This window comes from Python bivittatus, unplaced genomic scaffold, assembly GCF_059951505.1.
Source record: "Python bivittatus isolate LINGU-HERP-01145 unplaced genomic scaffold, Pbiv_v1 ctg000700_np1212, whole genome shotgun sequence".
Lineage (NCBI taxonomy): Eukaryota > Metazoa > Chordata > Lepidosauria > Squamata > Pythonidae > Python > Python bivittatus.
Genome location: NW_028277098.1, coordinates 72,123,923 through 72,144,015, shown reverse-complemented (window position 1 = coordinate 72,144,015; position 20,093 = coordinate 72,123,923). Strand labels below are relative to the sequence as shown.

Genomic DNA, 20,093 nt, shown 5'->3' with positions numbered 1-20,093 from the left:
GTGACTCAGCCAGCCAATGAGAGATAATGGGAGCAATAGTGAGAGCCAGTTTGGTGTACTGCTTAAGTCACTGGATTAGAAGCCAGGAGACTGTGAGTTCTAGACCTCCCTTAGGCATGAAAGCCAGCTGGGTGACTTTAGGCCAGATACTCTCTCTCAGCCCAACCCACCTCACAGTGTGGTTGTTGTGGGGAAAATAGAAGGAAGGAGTATTATGTACACCACCTTGAATTGAAATAAAGGCACATCTTTGTTGCTTTTGGAAAGCTATTGTATACAATGAACTTATGCAACTTAATGGATCTGCAGGGAGGAAGGGCCTATTTGATCAGCCCACTCAAGGTGACTGATCCGGTTTCAGAAGGAAGCTCTGGTGCACAATCTGGCTGAGGCTTGAGTTGTGACATGGAATGAACAAACAACAGCCTTGGATTGAATCGCACCTGTGCAAACTCTCTGTGGTCATGGATCCTGTAGATAACTCCTGATTTACAGAGGAACTCTAGGAGATGAAATGATACAAGAGAAGTCTAGAGTGCCACTTGAGGAAAACAAAGAGTGAATCTGACTTGCACAAGTAAGAGCCTATTTAGGGCTTACCTTGTGGTGATAAGAGTGGTGAAGTGGGCTTACTTCTCCACTCTTATGGTGTCTGCAGATAGCCAGCCAGTGGCCCTGTTTGGGTAACCAAGTCTCTTCTAGGTAAGGAGAATCCTGGAGAGCCCTTGCTGGTCACTGTGGAGACAATTCTAGGCATCTGTTGGACAAAGTCACTCAGATTTGACCTGAGTTGGTATCTGGCCAGACAGGTCCTATACAAGTGATTGAAGCACAGTCTTGCTCAGTTATCTGGGAAGAGTTTCAACCTGTTAGTCCTGAGGAAGTAAATGGGGTATTTGGAACTGTGAGCAATCCATTGAGGGATGAATTGGTAGGACAGGGCACACCACAGAATTTGGAAGAGTTATTTCAGCTTTGTGTGGCAATTGATAGAAGGTTGGAGGAGTTAAAGCATGGAGGAAAGACAGCTTCACAGTCTTTTGTCACTCCTTCCCTTCCTTCCTTGGACTCCAGCAGTGTGGAGTCATGCAAATAGGAGCAATGAAAAGATCCCTCTCTGCAGTGGAAAAACAATGAAGGCAAGACCTCAGATTATGCTGTTACCATGGCACACTAGGGCATACAGGAGTGGGTTGCTCCACTAAACTTCCTTGCTCAGAGTTGGCTTGAAAATATACCACCTGAGGTGAGTCACTTTGTGAGTAAATACCCAGGTTTTTCGATAGCTTTGTCCTTGGAAAATTTCTCAAGTCCCCTGCCAAGAACTCTGAAGGGGGCCCTCAGGCAATTAAAGGGTGCTCCAACATCTAATAATTGCATTTTATAATCCCTGTTAGCCTTCATACCTCGACAGGCCCAGAATCGAGTTCTCAGCTCTTTTGAATGCTAGGCTACTGCTGATTTCATAGATCAGGCTATTGTGCAGCAGTTTGGCTAGCCTGCGTAACCACTGGAAAAGCCTGTGCAGGTGAAAACAGTTCTCTAGTGTCATGTACCAATGATACATCATTTTATAAAAATTCTCTTTAAGATCATAACATAATGTAAATGTCAACCCTTTTAAACATATATTTTCTCATCGATCCATCTGTATATTATAACCAAAATTCTTAGCTCACTTTATCATACATTAAGTGGTTCTTCTTCCATTTCAGATTTCAACAAAAGTTTATATATTTTAGCAATTACATGTTCATTGCTTCACAGTTGCACTTCAAATACTGTCTTACTTTGCTCCATACCATAAATCTTTTTATCCATTTTAAATCTTTCTGGTAACTGTAAATGGGAAAACCACTGACAACTATATCCTTCTGCTGTTATTTCCTCTCTTGATTTAATTTTATATTCCCCTTGGTGACTCTCCTGGTTCCTGGTTAATCATTTATCTTTGCCTGTTGTTCCTCTTCTGTAGAATGTTTCTTGTGCTGAGATCCATAGAGGTGTTTTTGGGCACAGCCTGGGTCTCTTCCATATTGTCAGTATGGCATGTCTAATAAAATGGTTTTTTAAAATCCACATTAACTTTAACTTTATCATACCGTAAGTATCCATACCACCCAAGCCTCTGGTCATGCTCTTCTAACTCTAAAAGTCTCTTGTTTCTCAGCTTCACCCATTTTTTCATCCAAACCAAACAACAAGCTGCAGAATACAGTTTCAAATCTGGTAAACCCAATCCTTCTCTTTCCTTTGCATCTTGTAACCCTTTGTATTTAACTCGTGGTTTTTTCCCTTGCCATACAAATTTAGATAAATATTTTTGCCATTGCTCGAATGGTATATCAGTTGCCAAAACAGGTATTGTCTGAAACAAAACTATCATTCTAGGCAAAACATTCATTTTTATCACAGAAATTCTCCCCAACAATGACAATTTTAATTTCTCTCATCTTAACATGTCCTTAATTTTGTTCCATGTCTTAACATAATTATTTTGAAATAACATACAATTCATATTTGTCATAATAATGACCAAGTATTTTACTTTTTTCTCAGTCTTAAAACCAGTTTTCTCCTTCAGTTCTATTTGATCTTCTATTTTCATATTTTTTGTTAACATCTTTGTCTTCTGATTATTAATCTTAAAACCTGCTAGCATACCAAAGTCCTTTAATTTTCCCATTAATGTTTCTACTACCTCTAACAGATCCTCCAAAATTACCACCAGGTCATCAGCAAATGCCCTTAACTTATACGTTTCTTTTTAAATCTTTATTCCCACAATTCTCTCATCTTGTCTTATGTCTCTATTGAGTATTTCAAGGACTAAAATAAACAAGAGAGGAGTGAGCATCCTTGTCTTATCCCTTTTTGAATCTCACAAGGTTTTGTTAATTTTCCATTAACAATTACTTGTGCTTTCTGTGAGGTATAACTTGATCTTACCCATTTAATAAAATTATCTTCAAAGTTCATATCTTCCAGAATTCTAAACAAGAAAATCCTGTTCAAATTATCAAAGGCCTTCTCTGCATCTAAGATCAACGTAGCTTGATTTTCATTGTGTTGCTCCAAATACTCCAGAATATCCAACACATTTCTAATATTATCTCGTAATTGTCTTTTTGATAAAAACCCACATTGATCTTCATGAATAAAGTCCTATAAAATTATTTTCAACTTTTCAGCCAAAAACATTGTAAACAATGTGTAGTCATTACTCAATAAAGATATTTGGTTAATAATTTCTTGTTAAAGTCAGGTCCTAGGCCTCTTTAGGTATTAATGCTACACTGGCCTCTTTCCAGATGTCAGGAATCTTTCCATTCTGTAAAATAATATTCATCATTTATTGTAAAGGTTATAAAAATTGATCCTCAAAACATTTGTAATAAGAGGCTGGCAGACCATCTGGACCAGGTGCCTTTCCTGTTTTAGTCTTTAATAACTTCACAAACTTTTATTGTTATAGGTCCATTCAAAATTTGTCTCTGATTTTCTGTAATCTTTGGTAAATTCTCTTTATGTAAATATTCATCCACTTTTTCCAAGGAAATTTCGAGGACTACCTGTACTTTGTGGCTTTGCTTTATATGGTTCCCTTTCATAGTGCAGCAATTTCATTTTATTTGGCTATACGTTTTCATCACTCAGCCTATGTAGCACGGGGAAGTACACGATTGGTTCTTAAGAGAAACATAAAGGTCTGTCTTGCCTTTGTGCAACCAAAAACACCAGATGTGAATACAAGATGCTTAAGATGTAACCTGCTGTTGCATTGTTCTTTCATTGCTGAGCAGGTGCTCTTAAACTTCACACTATGGATATGGCCTTGCTCCTACGACATTCAGTAGAGGCATTAAACACAGTAGGTCTCCCTTAGATTAATAAGCAACCTAGAAGCCTTTCCCTGCTATTGCATTGAAATGCAGTCCACCCATCTTTCAGCTTGCAGAAAGTATAGCAGGATGGCATTTACTTTTTCCCATCCCTGCCCCATTTCCCGATCCCTGCCCTGCTTCTATTGTTTCTTTTCACATTACTGCAGTCATCTGACTTCCTTCCAAAGTAAGGAGTGACAAAGTCTAATGGATTTTATATATCTTGAAGCTGTCCTTGGACAAAATTAGAGCCATGGGGAAAATAAACTAATGCTAATTTAAGACTGTCTCAATCAAGTGCTGAGGGTGAAATACAGTAAAGGCAACATTAAAGGGACACTGAGGAAGATCAGAACATCTTTGTGCTGTGGTTAGTTGCAAATGGGGAAAGCCCTAGATCTGTTTACATTCTGATGAGGAGAAGGGTTCTGTACATGAAGTTCTTCTGCTTTGTGATGGTGAGTGCATAGAAGAAAAGGTATGCAGGAGTACAGCTAAATTGCTGCAAGCGTTTTGCTGTTTTTCTTTCTTTTGTAAAATCCTGCTAAGTGCTGAGCACCAACCAACCAAGCTGTATGTGTATGGGGTCTAGGAAGCTGCTGTATACAGAGCCAGCCTGTCAAAATAATACTGTTCATTCCGACTAGAAGCAGCTTTCAGGTCTTTCTTGCTCACCTTCTATCTCAGAGGCCCACAGTCTGAGGATTAGGGTTACATGTGGCCTCCAGAAACCTTGGAAGTGACCTTCATGGGCTTCCAAACACTGAAATCAAATTGTAAGTTTTAATGTGACAGAAGGGGAAAGTTATTAAATATACAGCTGGAAAACATCACATTAGTGTATTTAATTAATGTTTGATCATTTATTCAGAAATGCCAGAGATTGAATCTTGGATCTTGTGCCTACAAAGCATCTGCTTTACCACTGAGTAATGATCCTGTCTAAATATGTAATACTGCTTTTTGTTTTTGTTCTTAGAGACAATCATGTTTTTCAAGACAGACCAGTATTCACTATATGGAGATAAATTGTTTTCTTGTTGAAACTTGCATTTGGAAAAAAACAAATCTACAAGTCATTTGGCTACACATTGCTAATAATGATTATTGGATGTCATTTGAGAATGTAAAAAGTGCTTTATAACATTATCTTAGTAATTTTACAAGCATAACCATCATTTTGAGAGTGATATAGTAATATGTGTGTAAAATATATGCAATTATCTGTTTATAAGAACTGAAGGTTTTGCTTCTGAGATTAGTTTTGACAAAAGTGGGTGACCGTGAGTTTTATGTCATGCATGGAAATGCTCCAAAGACACAATACATTAATACACATACCATACATGACTGAATATGCATCTGTAAGTGGTATAAGCAGCCTCTGTCTTTATTTGTGATTTGTCACTTTTGCACCCCTAACAAATGCAGACATTAGTTTGCCTGGGTCAAATTGTGAAGAGAAAGCCAGTCTGGTGCAGTGGTAAGGCATCAGGCTAGAAACCAGGAGACTGTGAGCTCTAGTCCTGCCTTAGGCACAAAGCCAGTCACTCGCTCTCAGCCCTGGGAAGGAGGCAATGGCAAACCACTTCTGAAATCCTGCCAAAAAAAAAAACTGCAGGGACTTGTCCAGGCAGTCGCCAAGAGTCAACGCTGACTTGAAGACACAAATAAAGTTGTGAGGGAAACTTTTTTGCATCTACTTTTTGCTTCTCATTTCAGCGTGAAAATCTGCTGAGAGGACAGCGTGAAGAAGAGGAAAGGTTGCTTCAGGCCATTCCCTTGTTCTGCTTCCCAGATGGTAATGAATGGGCACCCCTCACAGACTACAAGAGGTAACTGTCCTGGGATAGTACACCAGCAAGGATGTAGAACCGTATTACGGGAGACCAAGTATACCCTAATATTGAATGCCAGGAAAACAAAAGCAAACAAATAACAAAAAAGAACTCCACATTTTCCTGATTTCTGTAAAACAACCAGCCCAGAATTGCTGGATCCTTATTCCACTCAATGCTAAAGCACTGTAATTGTGATACTGGTTTAAATCAATTTCTACTAAGGTTAGGAATCACATTTATATTGTTATTTGCAAGGATTTAGGTAGTCGTTGTAACTCTCTGTGAAGGTGGTTTATAGTATTTGTGGTTATTTTTCTTAACTAGTATCATGATTTTTCCACAATAATTTTAAAATTTGACATAGCTTTTTCTCAGTTTAATGAAAATATTAGAGCCTCCCTTGTTTTGCATCTCTGTAATGTACTAAACACTAAAGATAATATATGAACAGGTTTAATTCTGAGTATGTTCTTTGTATCTCTTCTTCCCTTTTCAGGGAGAAATATTATCCTTGATTTTTACAGTATAGCTTGCTTGAGAAAATTTACCTGACAGGTTATTCAGCCAGCAAATATGGCAATTTTCCCACTCTTGCTTGAAGATCTTCAACCAAATGCTAATTTTGGGGACTTCCTTTACGTAGTGAATAGAGTTTTCTGAATCTCTGAGTACAAATGGCAGTTTGGAGGAGAGAGCTGCAAAAATGCAGCCTTATGTACAGGAGCAGTAGTTTAAATGATCTGTAACCCCCAAAAGACGCTGACAGGGGAGAAAATAGGCTGTTTTAACTGAATTCTATTTTTAATGGGCATATTCCTATTTTATTGTTTTCTTTCAAGGGAGCTTTTTAAAATGGATGTTATTGAATAGTTTTTAATGGAAGATGGTCTTTCATGCTTTTTTGTATACTGCTCTGGGTTCCTCAAAGAGGAATAAAATTGATCATGATAGTAAGTTGAATGCTCCTAAGATATTTCTTTTTCTGGGCTTTAACTACACATGGTTGGGTGGGTCATAGCAACTCTTGGCCATGTGGATAGGCTCTTCCTTGCCTGAAGAGTGCATCTGTTGGGCCATGAACGATCAGAATGGCCTTCTGGGAACTTTTGGTATGATAGTCCCAATAGATTTTGGATTCCAGAGCAGATTTTCTTTCTTTTTTCAGTAGCCCTGGCTAAAATAAATGCTATACTCAATAGCTTTTCTTGTATAATTTCCATGCAATATTTTGCAAACTATTTTTATAAATATTATAAATAGTTTGCTGTTGATGTTCTATCCCGGTGCCTGGAGGCTGTGGGGTCTGGGTGGGGAACAACAGGCTTCAACTGAACCCAGGCAAGACTGAGTGGCTCTGGGTTTTGGGTCCTGCTGGTTCTAGGACTATACCATTTTTGGTGCTGGATGGAGTGGCACTGCCCCAGACAGACCCAGTGCACAATCTGGGGGTCCTCCTGGACTCACAACCCCTGCTCAAAGATCAGGTGGCAGTCGTGGCTAGGAGGGCCTTTGCACAGCTCCGTGTTGTGTGCCAGTTGTGCCCATTCCTGGACCAGGAGGCTCTGGTCACAGTCACTCATGCCCTAGTCACCTCCAGATTGGACTACTGTAATGCGCTCTACATGGAACTGCCCTTTGAAGAGTATTCAGCAGCTGATGCAAAATGCGGTGGCATGGGCAATTATGTGTCCCTCTAGAACAGCATATGTTACACCTCTGCTCCGGGAGCTGCACTGATTGCCAGTTTGCTTCCAGGTCCAATTCAAGGTGCTGGTTTTGACCCTTAAAGCCCGTCATGCCCAGCTCAAGAACAACGGAAACAGTCCAGTCTATCACGACAGGTTTTTCTGCTACTCTCATTGGTAACTTTGACTGGTGTTTTTAATTGTAGAATGCTTTTTAAAGTGTTATTTTTTGTGGTGTGTTTTTAATGTATGCTGCCCAGAGTCACGTTCTGTGAGATGAGCAGCTATATAAATGTGATAAATAAATAAATAAAACTAGTAACATTCTATGTCTTTTATTCTTTACAGCGAAACATTTTCTTTTGTCCTTACCAATATTGATGGGAGTAGGAAAATTGGCTACTGCAGGAGACTGTTGGTGAATATTTCCTTTTTTAATTTAATTGTTTTAAAAAATAATACTTGCCTAGTTAAGAGTTTACTTGCCTGAGGTATGAGATTAACTGAGGCAATACGTTCCATGCAGTCATGCCTTGCCTTACAATCAATAGTTCTTTAAAATGCCAGATAAATAAATACGTTTCATTATGATTGAAAAGAAAATTGTTATTGCCTATTTGAATCATGATGCTAGTGCCTGGTTCTTGCTAAATTAGCAAGCTCTGGTGATACATTGCTGACATTTCCCATAAAATAAACATTGTAGATGGGTTCTATGCTGAATTTATTACATTTTTTCCCACTTACACTTTACCCATAGTGATTTGCATCACTGCTCCCAACTCCCAGCAAACTGGGAAAAACCTGCTATTTGGCTAGAGGCTATTGTATTCAAACTAGTTCTTTGTTCTAGGACTCCACTAGGGTGTTGACAAAACAGGTGGCAGAATAGAAAGTGATGTACTCTTCTTCAACCTTAATGTAGTAGTGACATGACCCTGATCAAGAAGTAACATTCACCAGAGAAGCCGCTTGCAAAGGGGCTTGCTTTTGCCGGCTCCACGCAAAGGGGCTTCTTGGCATGAAGGCCCAGGCTGGGCATGCCTTGTCAGCAGCGAGAGGAAGAAGATGGCAAGATGAGCTGGGGCAGTGGAGTGCAGGGGTCTCAGAGTGCAGGATGGCGAGGGCAACTGGCTGGGACTGGGCTGGGGCGGCTGCAGCTTCCTAGGGTGTGGCAAGCAGCTCCAGAGCTGCGCGGTTATGGAGCTGCTTGCCACCCTGCAAGGCAGGGTGCAGGGTCCCAAAAAGGGCAGAGGTAGGGGGAGATAGGTGGGTGGGTGGAGTTGAAACACCTTTGCAGTCGTAAGTGTGGGTGGGCGGCCAATCGCCCGAATTTTTATCATGTGACTGTGGGGGTGCTGCAATGGCTGTAACTTTGAGCACTGGTCATAAATAACCTTTTTCAGTGCCGTTGTAATTTTGAACTATTGCTTGAAGGAATGGTTATAAGTAGAGGACTACCTGTAATATCCAACTTCAGAGAACCTGACTGATTCAGAGATTTGAAATAAGGAGATTGCAAAATATATGACAGAAAACCAGCTTTGCTCCAGCTCCATTCCTGGGTCTGAATTGTCTTTATGACAAATATGCAGTTTATGGCTCTTTAGACAGAACTGAAACTATGTTCCAAAGTTCTTAGATAAGAACATCAGTAGGTTTACTGCACCAATAAGAATTTATAACATTGGTCCTTTGTTACTTCTAGCTTTGCTAATAAACAAAGAATAAATGAGAAATGAGTGCCTTCTGCAAACATGGAAGGGAAAGGTAACAGTTGGTTAGAAAAAAATTGGACTGATCAATTGGGATAGGTAGAGAATACCAATAATAATTCCCTGAGACAGCCAGCTAAAATTTCTGGCTAGAGAACTATAGAAGTACGGTGGTTGGTTTTTTTTGGGGGGGGGGCGGGCGGGTAAATGCATGTTTTTCCTTGATTATGCTTCAGATAAAATGAGAGAAAAGATAAAGAGAGAAGGAGTGAAGGAAGAAAAAGGACAGCACAGGAGTTTAGAAAATCAAGAATGGACACAACCAGTTACAACAAACCACAACACATTGTGGTTGACTCAGGCTTTCTTTGGATCAAAGATACTTGCATTTAGGAAATATCCTACCTCCTCTTTCCATCTGTTTCCAAAAGACTGGAGGATTCAGAAATAAAGATGGGGTCTGGATACTTTGGAGCAAATACTCTTTGATAAGGAAATAGATCTATCAGTCTGGCAGAGCCATGCCTATTCTATTTCCTCTGGAAACCTAGCAATTGAAGATTAAGGACATCTTGCTTGCAAATTCAGGATGTAGAACAAGGTTCCAAAGAAGTAGCTTATGTTAGGAAACAAGACAAATGGAAAAGGTCCAAACTGTGCAGTTAAAAGAATGTTAAAGTTCACTGTATCTCCACCAATTTATCAGTTGCCCCATGAGAGGCAGTAGTTGGCTTGTTTGCTAAATTCCTGATAGTTTCCTCAGGTAGGAAGTGAGTTTTCAATATTATAGGGCAGGCTTAGAGAAAGGGAAAGAATTTTGCAAATGGCTCATAGAAGGTTTGCATGCCTCAAAGTGGAAAGAATCTCCCCCAGTCCTTTGGGGGGAAAAAAGAGAAAGAAGATGGATTGGGTCAGGGGTCCAAGCACTGGCCTTCTAAGGACCATCCAACGTTCTGTATGGCAGCTAGTAGACATTTTTCCTGCATTTGGTGATGTTCAAATTTCAGTCAGGGGAGCTACCAATCCCTGATCTTACAATGTCATGTGCTCCAGCTGTGTGCACATTTCAGATCTGCAGTAAAGGTGCATTATGGAGGCAGCAACATTTGAGATATCAGAAATCTTTCCAGACCCCTAGACAGGAGGAAGAAATAACAGCAAAAGTGGCTGTATAGGTAAGACCCTAGAACAGTGTTTCTCAACCTTGGCAACTTTAAGACATGTGGACTTCAACTCCAAGGCTGGCTGGGGAATTCTGGGAGTTGAAGTCCACATGTCTTAAAGTTGCCAAGGTTGAGAAACACTGCTCTAGAATATAAAACCTTTTTTTTTTTTTGGTTCCTGGACTCTGAAGAAGTATGCAGAGTTTGGAGGAAATAGTGGCATCTGGGTTACATTGTTCCATTTGCAGCTGGACTTCTGGTTTCTATATGCAGTACACAAACTATTTAATCCAAGTCAAACTTTTTCCTTTTTTCCTGTAGCCGCCTCATACGTAACAGTATATTTTTATACCAAGCCCTGTGAGGCAGCCACCCACTTCATGAAGATACCACATTTTAGAAACTGAAGCCAATTGTGCCTCCTTTTTTAACAAGTGGATATGTTAGCAGGTAGTCTGAAGTGAAAGAAAGCACATGTTATATGACTCACATTATGGAGTTCACTGAGAAAAACGAATATAAAACACAGCTGGCGGCCCAGAACACATGTTTTCCCTTCAGTGATCTTTTATCATCCTGTCAGTAGCTCACTCCACCCTGCCTTCAGCTGCTTAGTTCCTCCTTTCGTTCCTTATTTTTCACAACCATCTTATCCCTCACAATATTTAAGTGCTTTTGTCATAAAGAAGACTGGCTTCTCACATGTTTCTTTTACTGCTTCTTGGAGCTTGCTTAGTCTTCAGATATTTATGGAAAACAGACTTTAAAATGATCTCCTGGGGCAAAACCAGAGAAACTGCTTTTTGTTTGTTTTGTAACTATCACCTTGCATTGATTGGCTTGCTGTCCAGGTATTAATTTTAGTCGGACACAACTTAATGACTGAACAGCATTAGAAAAAAACAAAAGTTAGGGCAAGCTTGCAGAGCATGACTTTTGGGATTCTTCCCAAACTCTTAAAAAGAGCTGCCTCTAGATCGGATGATTAGGAAGGAAGAGGAAGGAGAGTTTAGAATGGAGCAGGCGGCAACGTTCTGAGCAGCTGCCTGGCATTCTGTCCCATAAGAATTCTTGAGAATTTTTCTAGATTCTGTTTCTCTGCAGCCCCAGCCGAATCCGGTCCATTTTTGAACTCAGTATTTATTTTCTTGGCTTCACCTACCCCATCAAATTTGGTTCAGTTCTGTTCTGTTTTTGGAGAGTTATCCTGCTGACAGATGGACAAAAAGACTCCCAAGTCCCTTTATGTCATTTCTTTCAATCATTCTGTTGAGCTGGAAAGGCTAAAAAAATAAGTCTCAGGAGCTCCAGCTTGCACAAGGAATAGATTAAAAGGAAATAGCTATTTTGTATGTTCTTAGACAACAGTTTATTGAATGAATGGGATATAAAGATATAAACAAGGCAAATTGTAAAGTATCTACCAATTAATACAATAAGTTAAATAATTATTAACAATTTAAGCCATAGAACAAACTTCTGTTAATTAGTAATCTGCCATGACTCAAGACTCTCTGACTGCATAATAAATTAAGGGTTGATGAAGTGTATATGATTGGAGTGGCGGGATTGGTGCCAGCAAGTGGAACCTTACTCTCCCTGTCCTGTGATTATGTGGGGCACAATATCCCAAAGTGGATTAAAGTGTTTTGCACATTTGAAAGGCTGTGTAATAATTAACAGAAGCTGCTTCTGGGCCAAGGTGAACATTCCTTTAAACTTTGAGCTTAGGCTGGGGAAAAAGTCTCATAATCCTTCAGCTCCAGTGGAATTTGTGATAAATGTTTCAATGGTAGGGGTTCAGAGGAAAAGGAAGGGGATGGCTAGGCATCAAGAAGTAGTCGTTTTAGGGAGCTAAGCTAAGCATGACCATTATACATCTTTGGGTTCATTTAGGTCCAACAGGCATTCCTGTAACTGAACAGGGTGGAGTTTTAAGGTCTTCTCCTCATACCCAGTCCTGCTTGTTTTTCTTTTGGTATGATTCTGTGTACAGAAATATCTCCCACTGAGAGAAAAATTACTAATAAAGTGGCTTGGGTGGGTAAGATTAGAAATGTTTCCCTCCTTCCTGAAGATATTGTACTTTAAAATTGATCTTTGATAGGGATTTAGCACAGCCAAGATTGAGCCGTGCTACCATCATGCCTGGTAGCTTGGTTGGGAAGCTCCAGACTCAGAACCAGCCATGTCCTCATTGAGTGCTTTAGTCTAAGAGGGAAGTGTAATAGACAGTACACCCCTTTCCTCACCAAGAAGATATTAGGTCGCAGATTAGATTCTTTTGGGTGGGGTACATCTGGCTTTTTCCATTTAAAAAACTCATATCAAAACGATCATATTTTCAAAGTAATAGTGGGACTAAACAGTTTGGAGGCTCATTTGATGTCATAAAAATGCTTCTTGGAGAAGATACACTGTGCAAGTTGTTAAAGACTGAGCTGTATTTAGTTGAACTGGCTTGTGAAAAATAAACACTTTTTGTTTTGTTCACTGTAGGTAGACTGGGCTCCTTCCTGCTTTTAAATCCAATGTGCATATTCTGTGGGAGATTGTCAAAAAGAAATCATCCAGAAATGTCACTTTCTTATGTTCTACATTTAATGGGATAAATGTTTAAGAAAGGGAGTGAGTCAGAGCATTCCAATAGCCAGGGTGCTGATCTGTAGCTTGGTTTATTTCCTCTTCGTCCTGAATGATCATATTATGTTTACAAAGATCCCACTGAGGTAGTATAGAACAGGTGTAACCCTGACTCAACAGAGGCCATTTTATGTACTGTAGCTTCTGTATTTGGCCACTTGAAAATTAGTTTAGGGTGCTTAACCTTGCATGTGATTTATGCCAGTAGTTCCTAACTTCTATATTATGCAGCCCACTAAGTCACCTTTAAAAGCTTCTGAAGACCACCATATAATCCAGAGGTCAGCAGTGCAATGCCTGTGGATTCCATAGCACAAATGACCCTTTTTGATGTCCCTTGGAACCCCAAAGTGGAATTTAATGTTTTTTGAATGAAAAAATAAAAATCATACAAAATCTGGCAACATTATCATGTACCTGCCTGAAAGATTGCAAGATTTTGGATGAAAAAGCCAAATTCTTCCTAGATTTTGCAATATACTGAAGTTTTGGCCATAGGCATATGGACCTTCACCAGAGACTGTCAACATTATTTTGGATTGGCATTGATCCCTATATCAAAAGTTGGGAATTTGTGTTAAGCAAATGTATTTACTGCTATAGTATTTTTGTATATTTGCATAATATAGTTGTGAAATTTAATGGTGAAATATTATTTTAATTTAAAAAATAAATTTAATGGTGGCTAACTTTTTCTGTACACAACACTGCTTTTCAGCCTTCTGGACGAGATGCTCGTCTCCCTGAAGTTTACTGCATTGTAAGCTGCCTTGGTTGTTTTGGACTATTTTCAAAGGTATGTTTTCTGGATGGTCAATAGCCCCACTCCCCCAAATACCAAATACATTCATCCCTTCACTGTGTAGCATAGGCAGAAATAAATGTTCTGATATTCCTGATCTTGTTTCATCATAAGATGAACTTTCTATATTTTTTCTTCTTCTGATCTTTCACACAAAAAAGGAGAGAAAAGGAAGTCATGTCCCTCATCCCAGATATTTGGGGATTGGCTATGGCTACTCAGAGAAATATATTTTCATGTAGAGAATTTTACCATTATTAGAATGAAAAAGCAATATAGTATTGTAACTTGAAGATGGAAAACAGTGGCCCAGTTCAGATAATTCAGCTGTTTTGAATAACTTGGGGTGCAAATGAACAATACAGGAAGCCACAGTTAACCGCAGCTTTGAGCTAAATTTAGAATGTCACCTCAATCATAGTTTTCAAGTCCAAATGTAACTTGATTAACTGTGCCTTTTCAATTAGTTTCCTTATGCGAAAGGAGAACAAAAATGACTGGATCCATTGATGTTCTTCAAGCTTGGCTTAGTCATTATCTGATCACTCTTACTATTTCCTGGCCTTTTTGGCCTTACACAATGGTTCTGAGGATGTAATGCCTTTGAAGGAAAAACATGATTCAGGAGGAGATGGTATCAGGTCTTGTTTATCATGCATCACTACTTTGCTTAGGACTTTGTTGGTTTTGAATAATTTCAGAAGGAGGAAAACCACTGTCAGGAGTAGAATTGGGGAGCTGCAAAGTGATGGGTATCCTCTTTCTTCTTACAGATTTTGGACGAAGTAGAGAAGAGACGACAGATTTCTGCAGCAGTCGTCTACCCCTTTATGCAAGGTCTACGTGAATCTCCCTTTCCAGCACCAGGAAGAACTGTCACCATTAAAAGCTTCATCCCTGAGTCTGGGACAGAAGTATGTGCCTTCTTGAAATACTTTTGGCTGGTTCTAGCATGGCTTGTAATTAAGTCAGTCAGTCAAATTTATTATGGTCGTTGACCAGTGATCAATGCAACTTCATAACAGAAATTAGAAAATGTCAGAAAAATTAAGAACCAAAAAAATAAGATTAAATAGATGCACATGAGGAATAAAAGAAATGCATTCCTTAAGATAATAAAAATATTAAAAGAAGAGTAAACTAAAATAAGATATCAATGATAAAATACTGATAAAAGTTAAATTTACTTAAACATTCAAAACTAAATTAAGGGCCGAATAAAATATTAATATGTTAAGAAAACCAATACCAATAAACCAATACCGCCCAACAAGTTTTAAGAAAAACAATCAAACTTCCATAGGATTAATAAGATTGGTTTGGTTAATAACAAGAAATAAGCTGTAATAAGTTTAAGTTGAAAAGATTGGCCTCTGCTTGAGAGAGTGTCTATCAGTAATTGTGATGGTGATTAAAAGGACCTTCCATGTGTTTGGCTATGCCCAATCCCCATAATGCTTTGTTTATAAATATCTAGAGCCATTTCTGTAGTTATTCTTTGTGCCTGAGTGTTTTCTAAAAGGAGTAGTTGCTCAGTAGCAACCATAACCGGTAAGTGTCATCGAAATTGCTGGTTGCCCCAAGGATTGAAATTGGTCTGCCAGGACTATTGGAATCAGTCCTGACAGGAAAAAGTGGCATTTAAGCCAATAAGGGAGTATTAACAACCTTGCCCACTTTTGGTTTCCTCACTGCTATTCTGAGAGTCACGTTAGATATGCATCTTGGCACTTGGAAGAGTGTTTGCAAAAACTTTGTTCATATGACCTCAAGTGAGGCAAACATGATCCCAGTCGGGCACCAGAAAGTATTTGGGCCATAACTTTTCCTATGAAGAATTTCAGAGCTGCTTGTATGCACTGCCTACTCTTTATCTGGATAAATTTCATGATGGCTCTTGCATTCTTTTGTGCTTGTGAAATAATTTGATCAGTATGCATCTTCCAGGCATCTGTGGCCTGGAGCACTACCCCTGAATATTCAAAATTCTTATTCTATTTAATTTCTTTCTCCTTGATAACTCATTTAAATCTTTTAGGTTTTCTGGCAAGAACAACCACTTGGTTTTCTGGTCATTAATTATCAGAAGATACTTTCAGCAGTAATGGGTAAAAGGTCTGAATGTTCATCTAAGTCCTACTGGTATTAATGAAAGGAGAGCTGCATCATTAGCATAGAGAAGAACTGGAATATCTATGCCTGCAGTCTTGGGGGTGGAAACTTGAATCTGATAATCTAATTACTAGGGAGTTTAAATAGAGATTAAATAAGGTGAGGGCTAAAATATAGCTTTGTCTAACTCCCTTTCAAATAGAGATTGGATGACTCAAAATACCTCAAGGATTACACCTAATTCTAACCATGACATTTTTGTAGGTGGTTGAATTGAAAACAGGAGATGCCTATCCATGTTTATATTATTTAATTTCTCCCCCCAAAATGTTTTTGAAATAGAATCAAAGGGTGATTTGAGATCTATAAAGGCTACATAAAGTGTAGATGTCATAGGACCAGGGCATGATCTAATAAAGAACAGGTGGGATGAAAACTCTTTGCTCAGTGTTGATTCTATTGCTATCCAGTCTTGTAATTTACTATTCAAATGCAGGGTATAAAGTTTGCTAATCATACTCAGCAAATGTATAGAGTGATAATTAGCTGGATCCTCCTGCCCCCCTCCCTTTAAATATTGAGACAGTAATGGCAGTGCTGTGTGACCTGTGTGATCACTATAGGAAAAAAGGGATGCCAATTGGAGGCCTACTGATGGGAAAAACTCCCCCCCCCCCGAGCCACATTTACTGAGCTGTGCAGGGGACAAAATACAAAGTTCTGCCTACTGAGAGAGGGGAGGGATGAAGCTTATATAATGGTCTTGTTTACAGGGAAAAGGACAGTCTGAATCCTTAGTGACAGAGCCCACCCAACTCCATATTCATATCAATCTAGTATTTTTAGCCTTTGATTTATTTAGTCAACAAGACTTGAGAAACACTTAGGAGTCTGCAGTGGGTTGACTTCCTCTTCTCCAGTACATAGGCCTTGAGTTTGCAGTTTCAATCCCTTAGTAAGTTATTTGTATTTTATATTCTCAAGAATTAGGCTAAGTATTGAATCATCTTTGTTGTCATTTTATTAGGTCAAACTGTTTTATTAGTTATTTTCTCCTTCACTACCAGCTGACATTTTCCTTCAGCATCTCAGACAGGATGGAGTTGCCACTAGTGACACTGCTTAACCTCAAAGAATCTATAATATTTCTTGTTTCAGTTTTTAGATTTGCCAGTTCTTGCTCATAGGAGATGTAAAAGTCTTTAGGATATGTTTCCCATGCCTCTGTGGGAACTTTACTGATTGGAGGGGCAGATCATTTTCTGATAGCCCACTATGGATTGTTCAAAGGCAGTGGAATTTTTATCCTTGGCTGCTAAAACCAACTGCCTTTAAAGCACTCTTTATTTTTAAATCTCAAAAGGGCCTTATCTTGTTTCTTCATTCCCACAAATTTAGCAAGGGGCACTTGAAGAGGATATTTTTGATGTAATGTGCCAGGAGACTGTAGTAATTTGGATAGCAGAAGAGCTTGCTTTTGGTTCTATTATGGACGTGTCCTGCAACAATCTCCAAAGGAGGACATTCTGAACTTTGGGTGGTTGATTAATTAGTAATTTAATGCTGAGAATTAGTGGAAGGTGGTCACTGTCTGTGCTTCAACTGTCATTTGAATAACATTTTCTAGAAGATCATGGGAAATGTACCAATAGTCAGTTGTTGACATTTGGGATCCTGACCAGTGAATAAATTCTGCATGTCAGTCATCTGTGATCATATTCATAATATGTAAGTCAAGTTGATTGGTTAATTTGGACAGGCAATAGCTTACAAAATTGCTGGTTGTATCTTCAGCCAAATGTATGGGAAGGGGATAGCCCGCACTGGCCTGCACATGATAGTCTTGGAAATGGGCAGAGTTTGGTCATCTGGACTCAATTATGCATTAAAATCACCCCCAACTATAATGTAAGCTTGGGGATGAAGGTCCATGTATCTCTCAATATAGTTTGTAATTAAATCAAGAATGGCAGCAATTCAAGATGGCAGGAGCTGATGCTCATAAAAGGGACTGTTACTGAATGCATATGGTTTCATGTTATATATGACCCCTAAACCTACCTACAAATTATGTTTGAGATTGACAAACTAGGAAATGACCACTGAAGTTTTGAAACCGGTTTCATTGAAACAGAGAGTCAAGAAGCTGCTGCGACATGAAAAACTTAAAAGTAGATATGAAAATAATGTACGAGTTGAGTACTGAGCAGATGAGAAGCTCTGTTTTATGGTTTGCTTCCTGTACATCTGGAAGCCCTACTTGCACTGGACCGGAAAATTATTGTGACTACAGTGCTGGACTTGAACCAGGGAGACTCAGGTTCAAATCCCCACCTGACCACAGAGTTCACTGGGTGACTGTGGCCTCAGCTCTCCATCCCAGCCTGACAAGGGTTTTTGTGGGGATTAAATGAGAGGAAACCCCTATGTAACCTATCTTGAGTTCCCAGGGAAAAGGCAAGATAGGAAAGCAATCAATTAATAAATAGTAAGTTGGACCATAGTGTAGTTTAGCAGTGCGCAGTTTTGTTTGGGCCAAGAGCTGTACTTGTTTTTTCAGTGGCTGTGCTCCAAAAAAAATGGGAGGCCAGAATAAAAAGTAAATTTGATTTTGTTTAATTTCAATGTAAGTAAAATGAAATAAAATGGCATTTGATGTGATCCCATATATTTAGTAATTTTCCTTTCTGTCATATTAATTTGGTGGCCACTTTAAAGCTTATTCTTTATTACACCCACCAAAATAAAATACAGCAAAATGACATAAGAACAATGTGACACCCTGGTACTCTACTTAATATAACCCATAATCAACCCTAAATTAGCAATGCATCAATCTGTAAGCTTCGAATGCAAATTTAGTGACAGCTCAGATTGTTTTGTTGTTTTTGTCTACCAAGAGGAATTTCATGTAAAACTCAACCAGTCATCTAGGGAATGAGGGCTGTTAGTAGTTGCTAAGAGTACAGTAGAGTAAAATGTGGGTCAATGATTCAGTATTCCCAGACTGTCTGGGGAGGCCCTTTCCACATAATTTTCTTTCTATAATCCACAGCTGATGACAAAGTATCAAACTGCAATAATGTGAAACAGATCTTACCATGCCCTTATTGTATTCTGGGTGGTATTTTGCCAGATTCAGTTTGCAATTCTGTATCAAGGGTCTTCGCTTAGGAAAGCTCATGGCCTATTCTTGTCCGTATTCTCCAGATCTTCGAGGGATGCATTTGGCAATTGGTAATTGGTGCAGACAAATCTTTAAAAAGAAATTGGAATGTGTTTCACCGTCAGGTGTGATTTCCAGATACAAGGGAAGCCTATGTATTTAATAGTCATTTTGGGAGAAATGCAGTTTCTGTCCTCCTCGTCACAACAGTGCAACAATCCATCACAAAACACAGACTTGCCTTGCTCTGTTGCGCTGTCTTCTGTGGGCTTTGCTATACCGACTTTTGACTTCCTGTTTTGGTATCAGAGGCTTCTGTCAGCTGTCAGAAGATGAAGTCTTGGTGTTGGTTTCCGGGCCTGCTCAGTGCCACACACAGCTGGAGGAGTTTGATGGAGGGCGGAATACATTTTCCTCAAAAGCATTTGCATCTCTCCATTAGCCTTATATGGGCATAGAAAACTTATTTGCACTAGCCTCGTGTTGAGCTGGCTTTTTGGGAAAACAGATTATTTCAACCATTGAACTGCACCAAGAGCAGATAGTATAGTAATGCCAATAGCAGCAGAAGCCTTAATGAATAGCAGAGAGGGGAGGTGGCATGCTCAGAAGAGGTGCAAAACTCCACTTCCAAAACATTTCCAAATTGTGTATATGCTTCTCAGTGTATATCAAAAAGATGATAGAATGACAGAAGACTAATTTTGTAACCTCGTGGCTGTTTCCTGGGCCGTGATAAATATAGATAGTGGCTCTGTATATAATGCTAAGACCCAGTGTGGTTTGTTTCATTTTATCTGAAGTGTGAACCTAGTCACTGTGTTCCTGCAAACTGTAGTTTATAATTTAGTGTTATGGATTGCTAAATCAAACCATAGTGTGCTGAAGTGTGTGAACACAATGATGTCCCTCCTCCACTTGTGCATCTGCTCTCCCATCTTCTCTTGCATAGCAACAAGGAGGTGATCAAGAGCTTTTTTTTCCACTTAACTGTAGAGTTCTGGATTACAGCTGAATTTGTGAAGGTTGAGGCAAGGATAATTTATTTCCAGGCTGGAGATGACCATTATGTAAATATGCAA

The 20,093-nt window shown here is 39.1% G+C and overlaps 1 protein-coding gene across 1 annotated transcript in view; it reads left to right on the top strand.

Moving 5' to 3' along the window:
- The window catches only part of DENND2D (DENN domain containing 2D), a 46,989-nt gene that overhangs the window by 10,426 nt on the left and 16,470 nt on the right, over positions 1 to 20,093 (top strand). Inside the window, exons 3-6 of the mRNA XM_007428691.4 lie at positions 5,607 to 5,719; positions 7,759 to 7,828; positions 13,650 to 13,727; positions 14,507 to 14,647. Coding sequence (XP_007428753.1) covers positions 5,607 to 5,719; positions 7,759 to 7,828; positions 13,650 to 13,727; positions 14,507 to 14,647 — 402 coding nt within the window. The remainder of the gene's footprint in view (positions 1 to 5,606; positions 5,720 to 7,758; positions 7,829 to 13,649; positions 13,728 to 14,506; positions 14,648 to 20,093) is intronic.